Source organism: Aplysia californica, unplaced genomic scaffold (assembly GCF_000002075.1).
Source record: "Aplysia californica isolate F4 #8 unplaced genomic scaffold, AplCal3.0 scaffold00087, whole genome shotgun sequence".
Lineage (NCBI taxonomy): Eukaryota > Metazoa > Mollusca > Gastropoda > Aplysiida > Aplysiidae > Aplysia > Aplysia californica.
The window spans coordinates 407,145-422,430 of NW_004797357.1; the positions used below are offsets into that span (position 1 = coordinate 407,145).

General features: G+C 39.8%; 1 protein-coding gene across 1 annotated transcript in view; it reads left to right on the forward strand.

Annotated features, from left to right (window-relative positions):
- The first annotated feature begins 27 nt into the window (after positions 1-27).
- The window catches only part of LOC101858699, a 21,131-nt gene continuing 5,872 nt past the window's right edge, over positions 28-15,286 (forward strand). The window contains exons 1-5 of the mRNA XM_005094670.3: positions 28-151; positions 7,619-7,666; positions 8,238-8,310; positions 9,944-9,969; positions 11,770-11,796. Of these exons, the coding sequence (XP_005094727.1) occupies positions 68-151; positions 7,619-7,666; positions 8,238-8,310; positions 9,944-9,969; positions 11,770-11,796 (258 nt within the window). The 5' untranslated portion in view covers positions 28-67. The remainder of the gene's footprint in view (positions 152-7,618; positions 7,667-8,237; positions 8,311-9,943; positions 9,970-11,769; positions 11,797-15,286) is intronic.

Genomic DNA, 15,286 nt, shown 5'->3' on the forward strand with positions numbered 1-15,286 from the left:
TGACTGCTAGATCTACAATCTAGATCTAGATCTACGCAACACGTCTATCACATCACATGACAACAAGATGGCGAACACCGCAGAGTCTGGCGCTTCATCGGCAACGACCACTGATCAATATGCCATATATTTTGAATTAAGCCCCAGACTGGTATGAACTTAACCTAACAAAGACAAATTATGCTAAAATCTAGATTTAGATCTAACTTAGGTTAATTTTTACTTATGCACCCAGATGCACTGATTGAGGGTTAAACTGCCACAATTTTTGCAGCAGAACATGACATCATAGCATGGCATAAAATTAAAAAAGAACGAAGCTAGACTCGTACGGCTAGACTCTCAGGCTAGCCGTATTTACGATCTAGGTTTGGCCCTATCGACTCAAACCTGTTGAGTACACAGGTCTCATTAGATCTAATCTAGAGCCTATGTACGGCATACCGACACCTTCGTGTTTTGTGATGACTATTTCCGGAAGTGAACTTTTATTTTACCATAACTTCGGCTCTTTCAAAAACATCGACCCAAAATTTCGTTTAGTTCAGAGGCCAGCCTTTCCTGTCGATGTGGGGTGAAGTTTTTAGTCAGATAGTGTATAAGAAGCGAAGTGGCTAGCCGTACTTAAGTACGGCTAGATTGCCAGTCTAGCCGTACTTAGAAGTTAGATCTAGATCTAGATCTAGATTTGGCCCTTCTATCGACTCAAGCCTGTTAAGTACACAGGTCTCATTAGATCTAGAAAATCTAGATCTAGTAATTATTCAGGTTCAAATACATGCAAGTCAGTAAGGCACCTTTTGTTTTTGTCTGAAAAACAAATACTAGGCATTGCAAACTAAAAATTTCATTTACAATTCAGCCATGAATATTAAGTACGGCTAGCCTGGCAGTCTAGCCGTCCTTAAGTACGGCTAGCCTGGCTGTCTACCCGTACTTAAGTACGGCTAGACTGCCAGTCTAGCTGTACTTATCTTAGGCCCTATTAACATTAGAAAACAGGAGGTTTAAAATACATGCACTGTCATTAAGGCACCTGGTTTCGTGTCAAATACAATTGTACTTTAGGTACTGCACACTAAAAATTTATATTTACAATTCAGTATGCCTATTTTTTTTAAATGGTCAGTCTAGCCATCATATTAAGAATACGTATGGCTAGCCAACCAGTCTAGCCGTACTTAAGTAGTCTAGCCGTCATTAAGTACGGCTAGCCTCTTCCATAAAGAAGACCCCTAACCGAGACTTGATGCATGTCATTACATGTACCCCATACCGGCACATACTGGGTTTTCTGTCATGGCGTGTACCCCATACCGGCACCCCCTACACCCCATACCAGCACCCTCAAATTGAAGCACAACCAGGCGTTTGAAAAGAGGAAAGAAGCAAAGACGAACTCCTTTTGTACAGTGGGCCTAAGACAGAACTAATGTTTATTGACATACTAAAAAGAACAACCACCAGAACAGACTCACATACATCTTACTCACATATATGAGCAATTGCCAAAACGTGACACTCTCTTGAGACTCAGTGGTGCAAAAAAATTTTTCTTACCAATTTGACTCTCTTTTCTGTCAGTCACAGATTGACATTTAGTGCTCATATTCCTAGAGTTTCACAGCAAGGAGACGTACGGTTTTGGAGATATGGGTCTATTGGTTTGGCAACTACTGTATTTCTTGTATGTAACAGTGATGACAAAAACAGATAAGCAGCAAGGCAAATTATAGAATTTAAATTCCATTTGTTTATAGTACTTAAACAAACACTTTGTACACTATGAACTCCATTCATAATGGTAATATGAATGACAAGCATTGTAACAATGATGCAGTGCACAGAACATGTCATCATTGTTATGTACAAGAAAGGATACACATTGGACATTATCATTGACAACACACCACAATAGTGAAAGGCTGTACAAATACAGTTATCAAAGCCTCAGTACCAGAAAAACACATGTGTTAAACAATTTTTTAACTAATATGAGGCAAAAGCACAAAATCAATGGAGCTGACTTGTACATAACAGTGATGACAAACATGACTTGTACATAACAATGATGACACAATGTACAGGAAAAGACAAAAGTCTTGCCTCCAGAGATAAAAGCACACTTTAAGAATTAAAAAAAAACAGGAGAGGTTTCTTTTGCTTTGAAACAGATACCAGGTCATATCAAAGACAGTGGACAATCACAATTATGTGGCTAATTATGACAAACAGTACTCGTACATAACAGTGATGACAAAACATACTGGGAAAAGGTAAAATCATGCCTACAAAGAACAAATTTGCACTAAGAGATACACAGATCAATAAAGGCGTATTTTGCTTCTAAATGAATCTTGCATGTATGAAATATATGTTGAAAACTTATTGATATTACAATTATGAAAAATATTACTTGTACATAACAATAATGACACAATGTATTGGAAAAAGGTATATCATACCAACAGAGAACAAATGTGTATTTTTGAGTTAGACAGATAAACAAGGACATGTTTGTTTATTTGTTTGAGTAAAGAAAGCACACATTACTTTAAAAATGTTTGCTCTTAGGACAATGTAATATCTTGTACGTTAGTCAGTCTTGTACGGCTGCATGACGACACCCCAAACGTCATCACTGAGCACAAAAGCTAAATCTATAACCACAGAAATGATCCATCTCTCGAAGTTTGTTCACACATCACACTCTTGTTCCAGGAATCCAGTGTAAACACAATTTCACTAAAATATTCAACAGAGTAGCCTAAAAACACGCAAAACAGCCCAGTATGTCACATTCAATGCAAAATTCTTGTGCGTCACCGGACACTGAAGGCAATGACTACTTTCGTTTTTCTGTTTCCCCCGTTGCTTCCGTTGTTCTGAGGATGCGGGTATGGGGAAGTCACTCAAGAAAACAATTATATCCGGGCACTTTTGATGACCCGTTCAAAACAAAAGTGGGCGAAATTCGGACTTTCGGCACGTCGCAAATTGACGACAATAACGGCGAATGTTAAACAGCCGACCGAAATCGTAGATCTAGGAACCTGATGTTCCTTTCGCGCATCGCGGCTTTTGAAGTATTGAATAAACGATGATAGGCAAAGAGATTTAACCAGCTTTGGTGATTCTACTGAAAAATAATGGTGTTTTCTGAAACACCTAGTCCGTGACGACACGACAGACGCACAAGTAATCCGAATTGTTTGTCTATTTGCAAACAAATAAACCGATTTCTTGAGCAAGTTAACCTTTCTCAATGACAAATAACATAGGATCAAAGCACACCCAAAAATACTAAATTTTGGACATTCTTGGAAGTTTGCATTGGTGTGCTCAAATGGCACTCCAGGAATCACTAAAAAACGAACATTTTTGGCACAAAATTTACAAACTCAAGATTGTAAAGCTGACAAGGGGTCTGAAACTGCTAATGCAGGTTCTACATCCTATATTTGACATATGTATAAGTTTTGGAGGAATAAATACTAATGCATCACATTTTATGCACACTAATGTGAGATGTGTGTGTTTTTCCCCACGTTTTGGCAATGGCTCATATAGGTACATGAATGTTTAATTTTACTCTTCCACACATATCACAAACTCATATGAACATCTTCCTCACACACAGGTACATGAATGCTTCTTTTTACTCTTCCTCACATAACAAACTCACTTGAACATATTTTACTCACACACAAGTACATGAATGTTTCATTTCACTCTTCCACATGTATCACAACGAACTCACATGAACATCTTACTCGCACACATACATGAATTTCTCTGTTGTTTCTTCTTCTTCTTCCCTGCTCTCTGCTTCTCCAACTCGTTAACTTTTTCTTCTCTTTTCTCTTCTTCCTTCTCCACCCTTTTCTCCCCCTTTCTCTCTTCCTCTTTTCCACTTCTTCCTTTTTTCTTCTCTTCTTCCAATTTCGTCGCCTCCTCCCATGCTTTGTACTTTGCCCCTAATTAAGATATACTTAGGGGCCTGAGCCCGCTTCTCTGTGTTGAAACCATAGAGTTCCAGCTTGCTGGTACGGGCAGGTTGGCGAACGAGGGGGCAGGAATGAGTTGATTGTACAAATCAAGGTACTTTCTGTATGCCCCCTCATTCTCCTTAGGTTCGATTTTGTGCCAATGGCAACGGTGGACCCAATGCATGTCTGATGCCATCCATCCAGTAGCAATGGCGTGATCTATTAGCTTGTCAAGGACAAAGCAAAAGTGTTGTCCCGAGGCAGTTTTTGGGGGGCTTGGGGTGTCACTAGAGTTTCATCCTCCAATGGTCTCAATGCCTGCTCAGGCAGACAATAGTCATGGTCCTGGTTATCCACAGGATCCCGAGCTGGTGTGTTGAAACCAAAGGTAGCTGAAACTCTGCTGCAAGATCCAGGAAGTCCTCGGAGGTACATTTGATCCCCGAGAACTCCAGACCTGTGGTCAAAAAGTTTAGGGCATCAACTGACCACTCACAACTAGAAACAAGGGCAGTTGGGGGAGGGCCAATAAGTTCTTCTTCTGTAACTGAAGCAGTAGGAGCAGGAACCATATCACAACATGTGGAAACAGTGGCTGGAGGAACATCATCACAACATACATTGGACAGAGGAACATCATCATTACAGACAACGGGTGGAGGGAAGGGATAGAGTTTCCTTCATATAAATTTGTTTCAAACATTAAAAAAGAAAAATCTAAAGTCGCTCATTTTCTAATGAATCCGTGTCTAAATAGATCTATCTAGATCTAGATCTATATCAAATCATAGAAACTGAAAAATCTAAAGTACTAAGATGCCATCCATAGTCCGTCAAGAAATAACTATTTTTAAAGTCACGCACCATGTAAAAAATATGGTGCCGGTATGGGGTACATCCGTCAAAAATTGTACCCCACACCAGCACCCCCGCTACCGTCGTCAATTGTTACAACAAAGAGCAGCGAATGGTTTGTGGTGGTAACTTGACACTTTATAAACTGAATAAAAATGCGAAACGAATCCTGCGGGTACGATTACAGAACCAATACCTTATTTTCCATGACACATTGCACATCTGCTAGCCGTAATGGCTGAACGTGGTTCTTACCTTTGGAGTTGAAATGGATTATTTCTGCTCACACAGGTGTCTGATTCTGCTCAAAATTGTTGAACTTGAAAACAAAACAATATTGAACGGAATTGTATAGCAGACATCATTCCAGGTTATCATATAATTTTCTGGTTGTCCAATTTTGGGCCGAATGCGTGCTTAGTGCCGGTCTGACGTACGTGTCGGTATGCCGTATTTAGGCTATAGATCTAATCTAGATCTAGTAATTATTCAGGTTTAAAATGGCCACCTCTATTCCGGGGTGAATAACGCAGGCATGCCTTGCCTTTTGGCTATTCTCACCGGGTGTGCGTTCACCGTTATAGTTAGCCTTGGCCAACCAGTGTAGCGTTCACCCTGAACCACAGAATTCTACACTGATTTATAACAGAATTGTAGAATTCTGTACCGTGAACAAACGTTCCAGTGCTCTTGTGTTACTACTGTTACTGTTAGCCTAAGAAAAGCGTGCAATTTTGTATGTGGACTGTGGGCAGTGGAAAGAGAGAGAGAGAGAGGAGTAGCGCGAGAACTTCCAGGCAAAACAAAATGGCGATCCGCATAGTTCGGCTCGATTCGAAAAGTTAAATAGCCATAGCCTGCGTAGCATCTTTGTATAGGATCAAATTAATTTACTTATGTTTTGGCATAATTTTTAATCTTTGTTTTGGTCAATTTGATCGTCCACATCGATAGACAGCATTCAGAAAGAGACCGAGAGAGAGAGAGGGGAGGAGAAGATCTTGCGAGAACTTCCGGGCGAAACAAAATGGCGTCTCGCGTAGTTCGGCTCGATTCGAAAAGTGAAATAGCCATAGCATCTTTGTAGACGATCAAATTAGCTTACTTTTGTGCTATAACGTCATTTTTTCTTTGCTTTTGTCAATTTGATCATTCACACTGATAGACAGTAGTCCGAAATTAGGAAAAATAGGTCTTGTTTCTCACCTGGTGAGAATAGCCAACGCTGGGTGAGAGCTCGATTGTATTTTTATTCTCACCCCGGGTGAGGATAGCCACATCCTTTGAAATACATGCAAGTCAGTAAGGCACCTTTTCGTTTTGTCTGAAATACAATACTTCAGGCATTGCAAACTAAAAATTTCATTTACAATTCAGCCGTCAATAATAAGTACGGCTAGCCTAGCTGTCTAGCCGTACTTGTCCCTTTTTAATGCTCTCGATGAGGTTAACCAACTTTTGTGGGATTCCGTGATGTCTCAGTATCTTCCACAGTGTAGCTCGGTCTATGCTGTCAAAGGCCTTCTCATAGTCAAGAAAGTTGACAATCCTCAGCGTAGCAATCTGGTCCGTGGTTGACCGATTTGAAGTCTTGGATCCATTGCAAACTTGATTCTCTCAAGAATGATTCTGTTGAAGACCTTACCTGGTATTGTATTGAGAGAAGAGTGATTCCTCGGTAGTTGCTGCAGTTGCTGAGATCCCCCTTTTTAGGGAGTTTCACGAGGTGTCGTTCTTTCCAATCCTTTGGGAACTTGCTCTCATTCCAGATCCTGGTAAACAAAACAATGGGAGAAAGAGGACTGCCGTCCCAATGGCATCTGCTTTTCGGGCCTCTGGTGAAATCTGATCAGGACCGACCGCTTTACCGTTGTTTAGCTTCTTAATTAACTCACTGACTTCTCAGGACCACCTGTCTAAGTTGACTACTTTTCTACTTGACAACATGTGGTCGTCTTGGACAGATTTGACTGTATTCTGGAATCTCAATTTTCTTCCTTTGGTCTCTGAGTTGTGCTGAGTAACTTTCTGTCATTTTTGTTGGTTCATTATTACTCACTGTGGAGTGTGGATGTGCTTTTTTTGTGTTAAATGAAAGACTGTTTATCTTCTTAGATCTAGACACCCGGTTTTTATAGCTCAAATTAGGTCCCACTCGCATTATAGGCTATGTATGGCTGCCTTTACTCCCTGTGCATTCTCAGTATTCTGAAAATCATCAGTATTTGAACTGAAGCTCACTGACACCTTTATTATTTTTCATGCTTGATTTTATCTGAGACTTCATTACAATATGTGAGGCATCATGGTGAAATCAGGCACTCGTCAAAATAATGAAATTGAAGAAACTAGCCTTTTTAATGTATTTGGCAATTTTTATCAAATTTTTAATTTTTGGCCCAACTTCTTGTATGTCCTTTAAAAAACACATTGTTTTTGTGGATTTTATTGAAAAGAGTTGATTAATGGCATGCAAATTGTAAACTTACAGTTTCCAAAGGCTCTCAAGCTTTGGAAATCACTAAACTTTGGCGGCCGTTTTCTCGTTAATTTTGCCTCTGAAACCAAGCTACCTTTACCTCCTTCAATCAAAAATATTTCGACTTCTATTCAAGATAGACAGGAATTTTTTCGTCAAAAGATATACAACTGAACAAGCTTTATGACTGTTCCAATAACTCCATATATGGCCAAAAATTGATGAACGCCTGATTCCACCACGTCGTGACACATTACTTTGATTTGTCTTTATTTCTTCTTTTTTACTCTTTCAGACTTGGCTTGTGCGAATTGTAAATATCTGCACTTTTTTCATGGTCATGGTAAGTCAGTTCTTGTATTGTCAGTAATTGTAATTGTTTTTGATTTGCGCAATTAGTCTAGATGATAAAGTTAATGTTACAGCATAATTATAAACTTTCATTTTCATTAAGATGAATTAGCTCATTAACTTATCTAGATGACTCATCACCTCTCACCCATAGTTCCTGATTTGATGCTCGGTTGAGGCTCGCATAGTTTGAGGAATGCTTGGGGTTTTCATCTGTTTTTTCCCGCCGCTTTAGTGGAGAAACCCTTGGGGTAGGTCCCCTTGTCCTTTGTGGACATGACAACTGCTTCACAAGAGGCCAAATAAAATTTGAACACCACTGGACAAATTTAAGTGATATCTAACAGTTGATGCACTTAACCTAAAAAGAAAGAAATACACCCCAAAAACAAAATGTGTTCCAGTGGGAAATCATGAGAAGTAGACTTCACATTTCTTTTTTAAATGACATGAAATAATGTTCTAGTTTTGATACTCATGTTTATATGACTGTGCACCTTTTATAAGATGACAGATATAATTAATATTAATGTGTTATATTGTTTCATTTTGTGCTTTTTCAGATCTCTGTGATCTTGTGTTTTGTTCAAGGCCACAAGAATTCATCCTATTATCTCATTGTTTGTAACCTAGCAAGTAAGTTTGTACTTATACTTTGAATCTATTGCCTTGTCACTAACAGAATGGGTGGGTGATTGGCGGGTGCTCTGAATTTGGTTGCTTCTACTTTCCTGTCAAACAGCTGTCTTCCTTGTCTCTTCTCCTTTTTTTTGTTTGTTTATTAATCTCTTGTAACGCCTAATCCTCTGCACTTACATGACGTACTTGTTTTGAAAATGCAGTAAAATTCTTACTAAAACAAAATAACAGAATTGGATGGTATGGTAGTGATTAAATTCACCTTTCAAAATATACATGTAGTATGGTTATATTTATAAAGTAGAGTTGTGACTTTTGATTCAATGCCTGTCTTCGATAGGACCGAGATGATGGACAGCCTTGAAACTTTTTCAAAGAACTAAAGTTTGGGGGTTCTGCCCAGAGCTGGTTGCTCCACATTTCAGTACAAATCTAAATGTGTGGGCAGCTTGCCCACTGTTTTTTAAACTGAGGACAGTACTCTTCAATTATAGCTGTTCAGTTGTATTTTAAAAGATAGCATTATAATGGATGGGGAATAGGATGTATATCAATCGATTACAGTGAGCTAAAATCTGAAGGAGCACACAGGACACGTATTTGTATTGAAGGAAATGTTAAACAGATGGGGTAAAAAGCCAATGGTAAGTAAGACTTATTTATATTGACTCATCATCATAATCAGCTTTCTTCACCCTTTACTGGAGTATGGGCTACCAACAAGAGCTCTCCATACATGTACTTCTGGCCCGTGAAATTGAATGTTCATCCATTTCATATTATATGTTGGAAGGATGAGACACATTTGATTTAGACTTCCATTAAAAAAGAAATAATAGGCCTTGAAGCATATGATGCTCTTGTTGTGAATTCTGAAAAATTGAAATTAAATATGATGTTTAAGCTCTTAAGATTGTGTATTTTTTGTGTGTGTGTTCCTTATATTATGGCAAACAAGATGGACCCCCCCCACCCGGGCTGTGCTACTGACTGAAGTGTCTTTAGGTCACTCCCAAAGGGGGGACATTAACCATGTTCTTATGCAAAGTAGAATTGTAATTGTAAATGGGCTGATTCATCAATGTCACGCTCATAACTGTGCCTGAACTTCAACCGGGAACTGCTGCTTTTTCTTTCCTCCTCCTTACTATCGTCATTTTTCCTCTGCTTCTTTTGTATGTTTGTCATACTCTTGTGACCCGTAATTTCCGGGGTGCCTTGATAGTCAAAGCAGACTTTGTGTTGTTGAAGCTAGAGAGGTGAGCAGAGTAAGTCTGATTCCTTGTAAGAACTTCTCTGTTGACATCCATCCCTTGGCGCTCATATAACCTTATGCAGTTGTGAGCACCAGAAAACCTGTACCAAAAAAAAACAAAACCCCAAGATGGAAGTTTAAAAAAAATTATTGATCTTATTGCTTTGTGAGAGCAAAAAATTATGTTTTTCCTTTATCGTTTTTTGCACCAAAGGCTTTTCTGCTTTACTGCTCCATAGAAGGGATGATGTATGTCTAATATCACTCTTTAGGGTATTCTTCTTTAATTGTGTTCTCTCCATGAAGAGAGACAGTCACTCTTCAAACTTTACAATATTTGTCAGTTGATATTATTATTTTCTTTTTTTTTTCCAGTCAGTGGTTTCGTCTGCATAGTTGTGGTGAGTACTAAGCTGTTTTGTGTTGGAAATGAACTTGGACATTTGTTTTTTTGGTCCATCTTTAAAAGTACAGCCGAACTTGTTTAAGATGGCCACACATTGTTAAGGAGAAAAGTGGCCTTAGAAGACAGGTGGCCATCTTAGGCAGGACTAATCTAAATGAAGAAGACAAACCATTCCATTCCAAGGTCCCAACCGGAGGTGGTCAAAGGCTTATGACTGCTGTATGACTAATTGTAATGGGTTTTTTTTATGGAAAGGGGGGGGGGGGGGGAGAAGATTGTTGTTGTTATTTTTTTGTTGGTTAGTTTTTTAAATATTTTTTTTATTGGTTAGCTAATTAGCTTTTTAATAAACAAAATGAAATGTGTCAGACGAGGAAAACTGAGTGCCTACATATCATCTGATGGAGGACTGACTATAACAACAAGTGGTTGGATTATGATGGCTCGTCCAGTGTCAGGGGCCAATACTATAATTTATGACGAAATGTCAGGTGATGAGAGATTTGTGTGGCCATCTTAGTCAGGTATCCTTGGTTTGTTGACAAAATATGGTGGCCGCGGCCTTGTTGGAAAAGTGACTGTTTTACACAGTGAAAATATTTTGAAAAAATGCGGAGAGGGGGGAGGTGACAGTATTATGCACATGGCCGTCATGGCAGGTTCGACTGTACTACTTTTGTTGTAGACTGTTGATCTATTGTTGTTATTTTTGTCATTACTATTCACCATGTGAGGCTGTTTTTAAGATTATGAATGTAATCTGCCTTGGCATTTCCACATAGCCACAGAAATGTAAAGAATTTTTTTTTTCACGGAAATGGGCATTTGGTGACAAGGATGACTGAGAACTGTTTGTTTTAAAGCCACCTTGCTGTATCTTAACAAATGGTCACTTTGCAGATTTTTACCTCGTTTTACTACTTTACTCCTTATTACATATAGCGGGTAATTTATTTTACTCTTTTCCTAAAGATTCACAATTTTTTAATATTGATAAAACTCAAGAATGTACTTGTACTTCAGACACATGAATAACATGACTTGACAGTAGATTTAATAAGCAGCACGGAAAGAATATTAGTTTGAGGCATTCTGTAGACAATGGTTCACTAATGGTATTTCTGTAATATTTTACAAGTGCACCTTAGCATGTATGAGTTCAACAGGCTTTTGACTAGACCTTCACCAAGGGTCTTGATGTTTATGATGATTAAGTTACCAGAACTGATTAACTGAGCAGTAGAGATACTGAGAGCATATCCTAGAAATAAAATGTCTACGTCTTGTAGTAGAAGAGGCTTACTGTACTACTGCAGTGTTATAGGTTTAAAATGTTGATTGGATAGTTTGAGCGTACATTAGTCAGATGTCAGATGGCCAGAAGCCTTTTGCTGGTTTTGTGTATAATCACATGTAGTTAAGCATAGTTTAGATGTGCTTTATTTTGGGTGAGGGTGTCTTTCAGAGAACCCTTTTACATTAATTGTCAGAATGTTATAAAAATAATTTGGCTGTAACAAGAGCTGTAGTTTTGTAACTTTTTACTGAAACAAAGAAGACCTGGTGGTGAAAGATTTTGAAATAGGAAAATATGTAAGTGTAGCTCATGTTAAACACTAAGGCGTACATTACGAAATGATTTCCACATTCTTACGATTTTGGTATGTGCATGCTAGACTGTACAAGTTCATTCTTGATGCCCTTCTTTAGTTAAATAGATATGAACGAGTCAAACTCTGTGATAGTCATGTTTTTCTTTAAAAGTGTCTCTTTTTTTTCCATTTTTTTTTTTCAGAATTGGTGGTACAAAACAGGAGACTTGGTAAGTCCTCACAGACTTGTAACTATGGAGCATGGGTCAGCAAACTTTTCAGTCGTGGGACCACTGCGACTCAGCCTTTGACAGCAAAGGGTGACCAGCACCTTGTGGTCATTATAAAAAAGAAATTGAGAGAAAAATCACTATTATATATGGTAAAATTATAAGACTATGTTTATACAGCATGGAATGAAACCAGGTCTGGAAACATAGAGATTAGATTTCTACAGCACTACAAAATCTATTTTTGGATCCTCAGGTACTTTGAAAAATTTATGTGATTGCTCTTACCAAAATGTATTGATTAATTTTTTTTAAAAGTTTGCTGAAAGTTTCTTTGGGTTGCACAAAACTTTGTGGAGGGCCAAATTGGCTGGTTTGGCAGAGCTTGCCCTCCCCTGCTCCAGAGGGTTGAGATGTATGTCTTAATGCTTCTCCTGTGTGTAACCTTGGAGTGGGAGTCACAGTCTCGGAAACCTGCTCCATTTGAAGCAAGGATCTGAAAATTTCATGCTAAAAACACCGTCAGTTTTGTCCAAATTTTTTCCTATAGGTTACATAGTGATTGTCCTTTAATTTGGGACAAAAAATGCATTTGACTATATTTAGCAGATGCTCTGTTGTAGCCATATACCGATGATATGCAATTCTGTCTTTGTTGGACAAATCAAGGTGCAAAAACATTTAGCAGATACTCTGTTGTAGTCATATACCGATGATATGCAATTCTGTCTTTGTTGGACAAATCAAGGTGCAAAAACATTAAGTCAATGCGTTTTTCTCAGACTGGTTGGGGTGGGATAATAAAATAGGTGGCTGTCCTACCAATAGGAGGCACAACTCCCTCACGGGCACAGTGTGAATTTGCAACCCCTTTCATCACTGTGAGGTCATTTCAGAGGCGGGACTTTCTAAACTAACATCCATCTTTGAAAGGACTGAGCAAAGAATGTGGAGAACCTCGAAAACCCCCAAAACAAACCGAGTTAAAAAATGTTACATTGGGGATTCATATCAAGGTCATCAGCATAACTCTCTGAAGGAGGAATGCCACACATTTCCCGCCATACCTGTTTTAACTCCCACAGTCTAAGACAGCAACCTGTCTGAGACAACCACTTTCCTCCATGGCAATGGGTATCCATCTTTGACAATTCTAACTGTACATATACCAACCATATCTCTGGCATAGGGATAGGATCTTGTCTCCATATTTGCTTGGTCTTTGGTCTCACTCTCAACCAAGGGTCTTATCTCATAAAAGAGTATCCTCTGCCTCCTCCTCTCCCCCCCCCCTTTCTCTCTCTCTATTTGTCTGTATCTCTTTGTCCCCCCCCGACTTCCCCTCAACACACACACTTTTGTTACTGAAGGTTCTAGTCTAGTAGCTCGGGTATTGAATTTACAGTGGTATCATCCTGGGTTTGATGACCAGGCCACTTACGAGAATGTTTTTAAATGTTGGTGTTTTTTACACCCCATCAGCACAGTGTAGATCTTTCAGGAGATGGGCTTGGACCTTGCCTGTTGGGGCCAACCTGTTCTGATAGGGATACAGCTTCACAGCAGAAAGTCAGTCATTACTCGGTAAAAATTCTCCCCATGGAGGGATCAAACTCAGGTCTTCTGCATGCAGTGGCAAAGTGTCTAACTGCTATGCCACAGATGCCAGTGCTAGAAAGTTGTATCCTTCAGGGGGTTCTGTATTTTCATAAGTTCTCTCAACTACAAATATATTAGTGGGGCCGCTTAGCAAACCTATTGTGCATTTTGTGATACAAGCACCAAACTTGGCACAAATGTACATTAACATATCGAAATCATTTTCAGATATTGGGCCACTCGGATTTCTCTCTTAATGACCGCCATATTGGATTTAAAAATGGCCGTCATTTGAAATCTATATTTTTTATTATCTCTGGGTCTAATGCTGCTATTGACTTCATTTTGGTGTCTAAATGTATGTTTTTGGGGTCAAGAAAGCCAATGGTAACAATCTGAATTGCGTATTTGTACTAATGAGTCGCCATATTGGGTTTCAAAAAGACTGCTTTACATTGCATGGCTGCTTCTCGATCTACATTCGTCATTATCTTGTCGCCGTTACATGTTTGGAGAAGCCAAACCCTTCACAGGGTTCCCTGGAGGATGCCAAGAAGAATCTGTTTTGCAACCATTGCTGCTTGCCTTAGTCAGCATGATCCTAGAGAGACCCAGCATCAAGGACCAGATGGCAGACACTAACCTGCAGCAATTACCGCAGCCTAGATACTGAAGTTCAACTGCATAAAACACAAGCGAACACGTGGCATCACATCATCCACCTGTGTCAGACACACTGTTGTACAGGAGACCCCACTTCCAACATACATTAAGATGATGTTGCATGTTCATACACACAAGAAGGAATTGATCGACAGACTGTCACACCTTGGCCTGAGTATCTCTTATGATAGAGTGCTCCAGCTCTCAGCAGAGATGGGCAACCATGTCTGCCAACAATTTTACAGAAAACAAGTGGTCTGACCTCCAAAAGTGCGTGGTGAAGACTTCACAATTGCCGCTGTAGATAACATAGATCACAATCCTAGTGCAATAACATCAAAAGACTCCTTCCAAGGTGCCGCTTTCTCCCTCGTACAACATCCTTCTTACACTGGTGAAGGAGTAAATCTGAGCATATTCGTTGCTGGAGAATCTGGAGATGCACGGTCCAAGACCGTCGCCCCTTTGCCGCACTATTATACTGATGTACCCCCTGTCACTAGCAGCATCAAGACGTCGCCTGTCCCAGCTGCTGGAGTTGCGTCATTGACCAGAGAAGACTTCAAACAGTAGACTGATGAAAAATACCATTGGTTAGGCAATGCAAGACACGCCCTGGGAGACAACACTGGTACATTGGACAATAAAAACACATCTTGGGCTGCATTTCATGCCAGCCGACAGCCACCAGAGGGTAGAGTCATCTGCCCCACATCGCTGCTTCCACTCTTCCTGGAAAGTGCTCACACTGTGGCAAGGATCAGCATTCAATGGACGTTGTGAAGACAGCTGTAGAACACCTGAATCCTGGACAGGCACCAGTGGTCTCATTGGATCAGCCACTGTTTGCTTTGACCAAGCAGATACAGTGGAAGTGGCCAGAGAGTTATGGTGAAGCCCATATAGTGGTGATGTTTGGTGGTCTACACATAGAGATGGCAGTACTGAAAACACTGGGGGACTGGCTGCAAGGGAGTGGTTGGGTGGCAAGCACTGGTGCAAGCCGCGAGTGCGACAGCAAGGACAGCAGACTCATTCCAGCGAGCATCTCAAGTCTTGCGCACATGAAGAGCACATCAAATGACTGCAGCAGCACTGTACATCCTGCAACACCATGCCTACAACCACTAGTGTCTGGGAGAAACCATCTAGTGTATGTGCGTTCTCTCAGGCAGGGATCATTGATGATGTACCTCGATGCTCTGACAGAGCTGGTCACCTGGTTCCA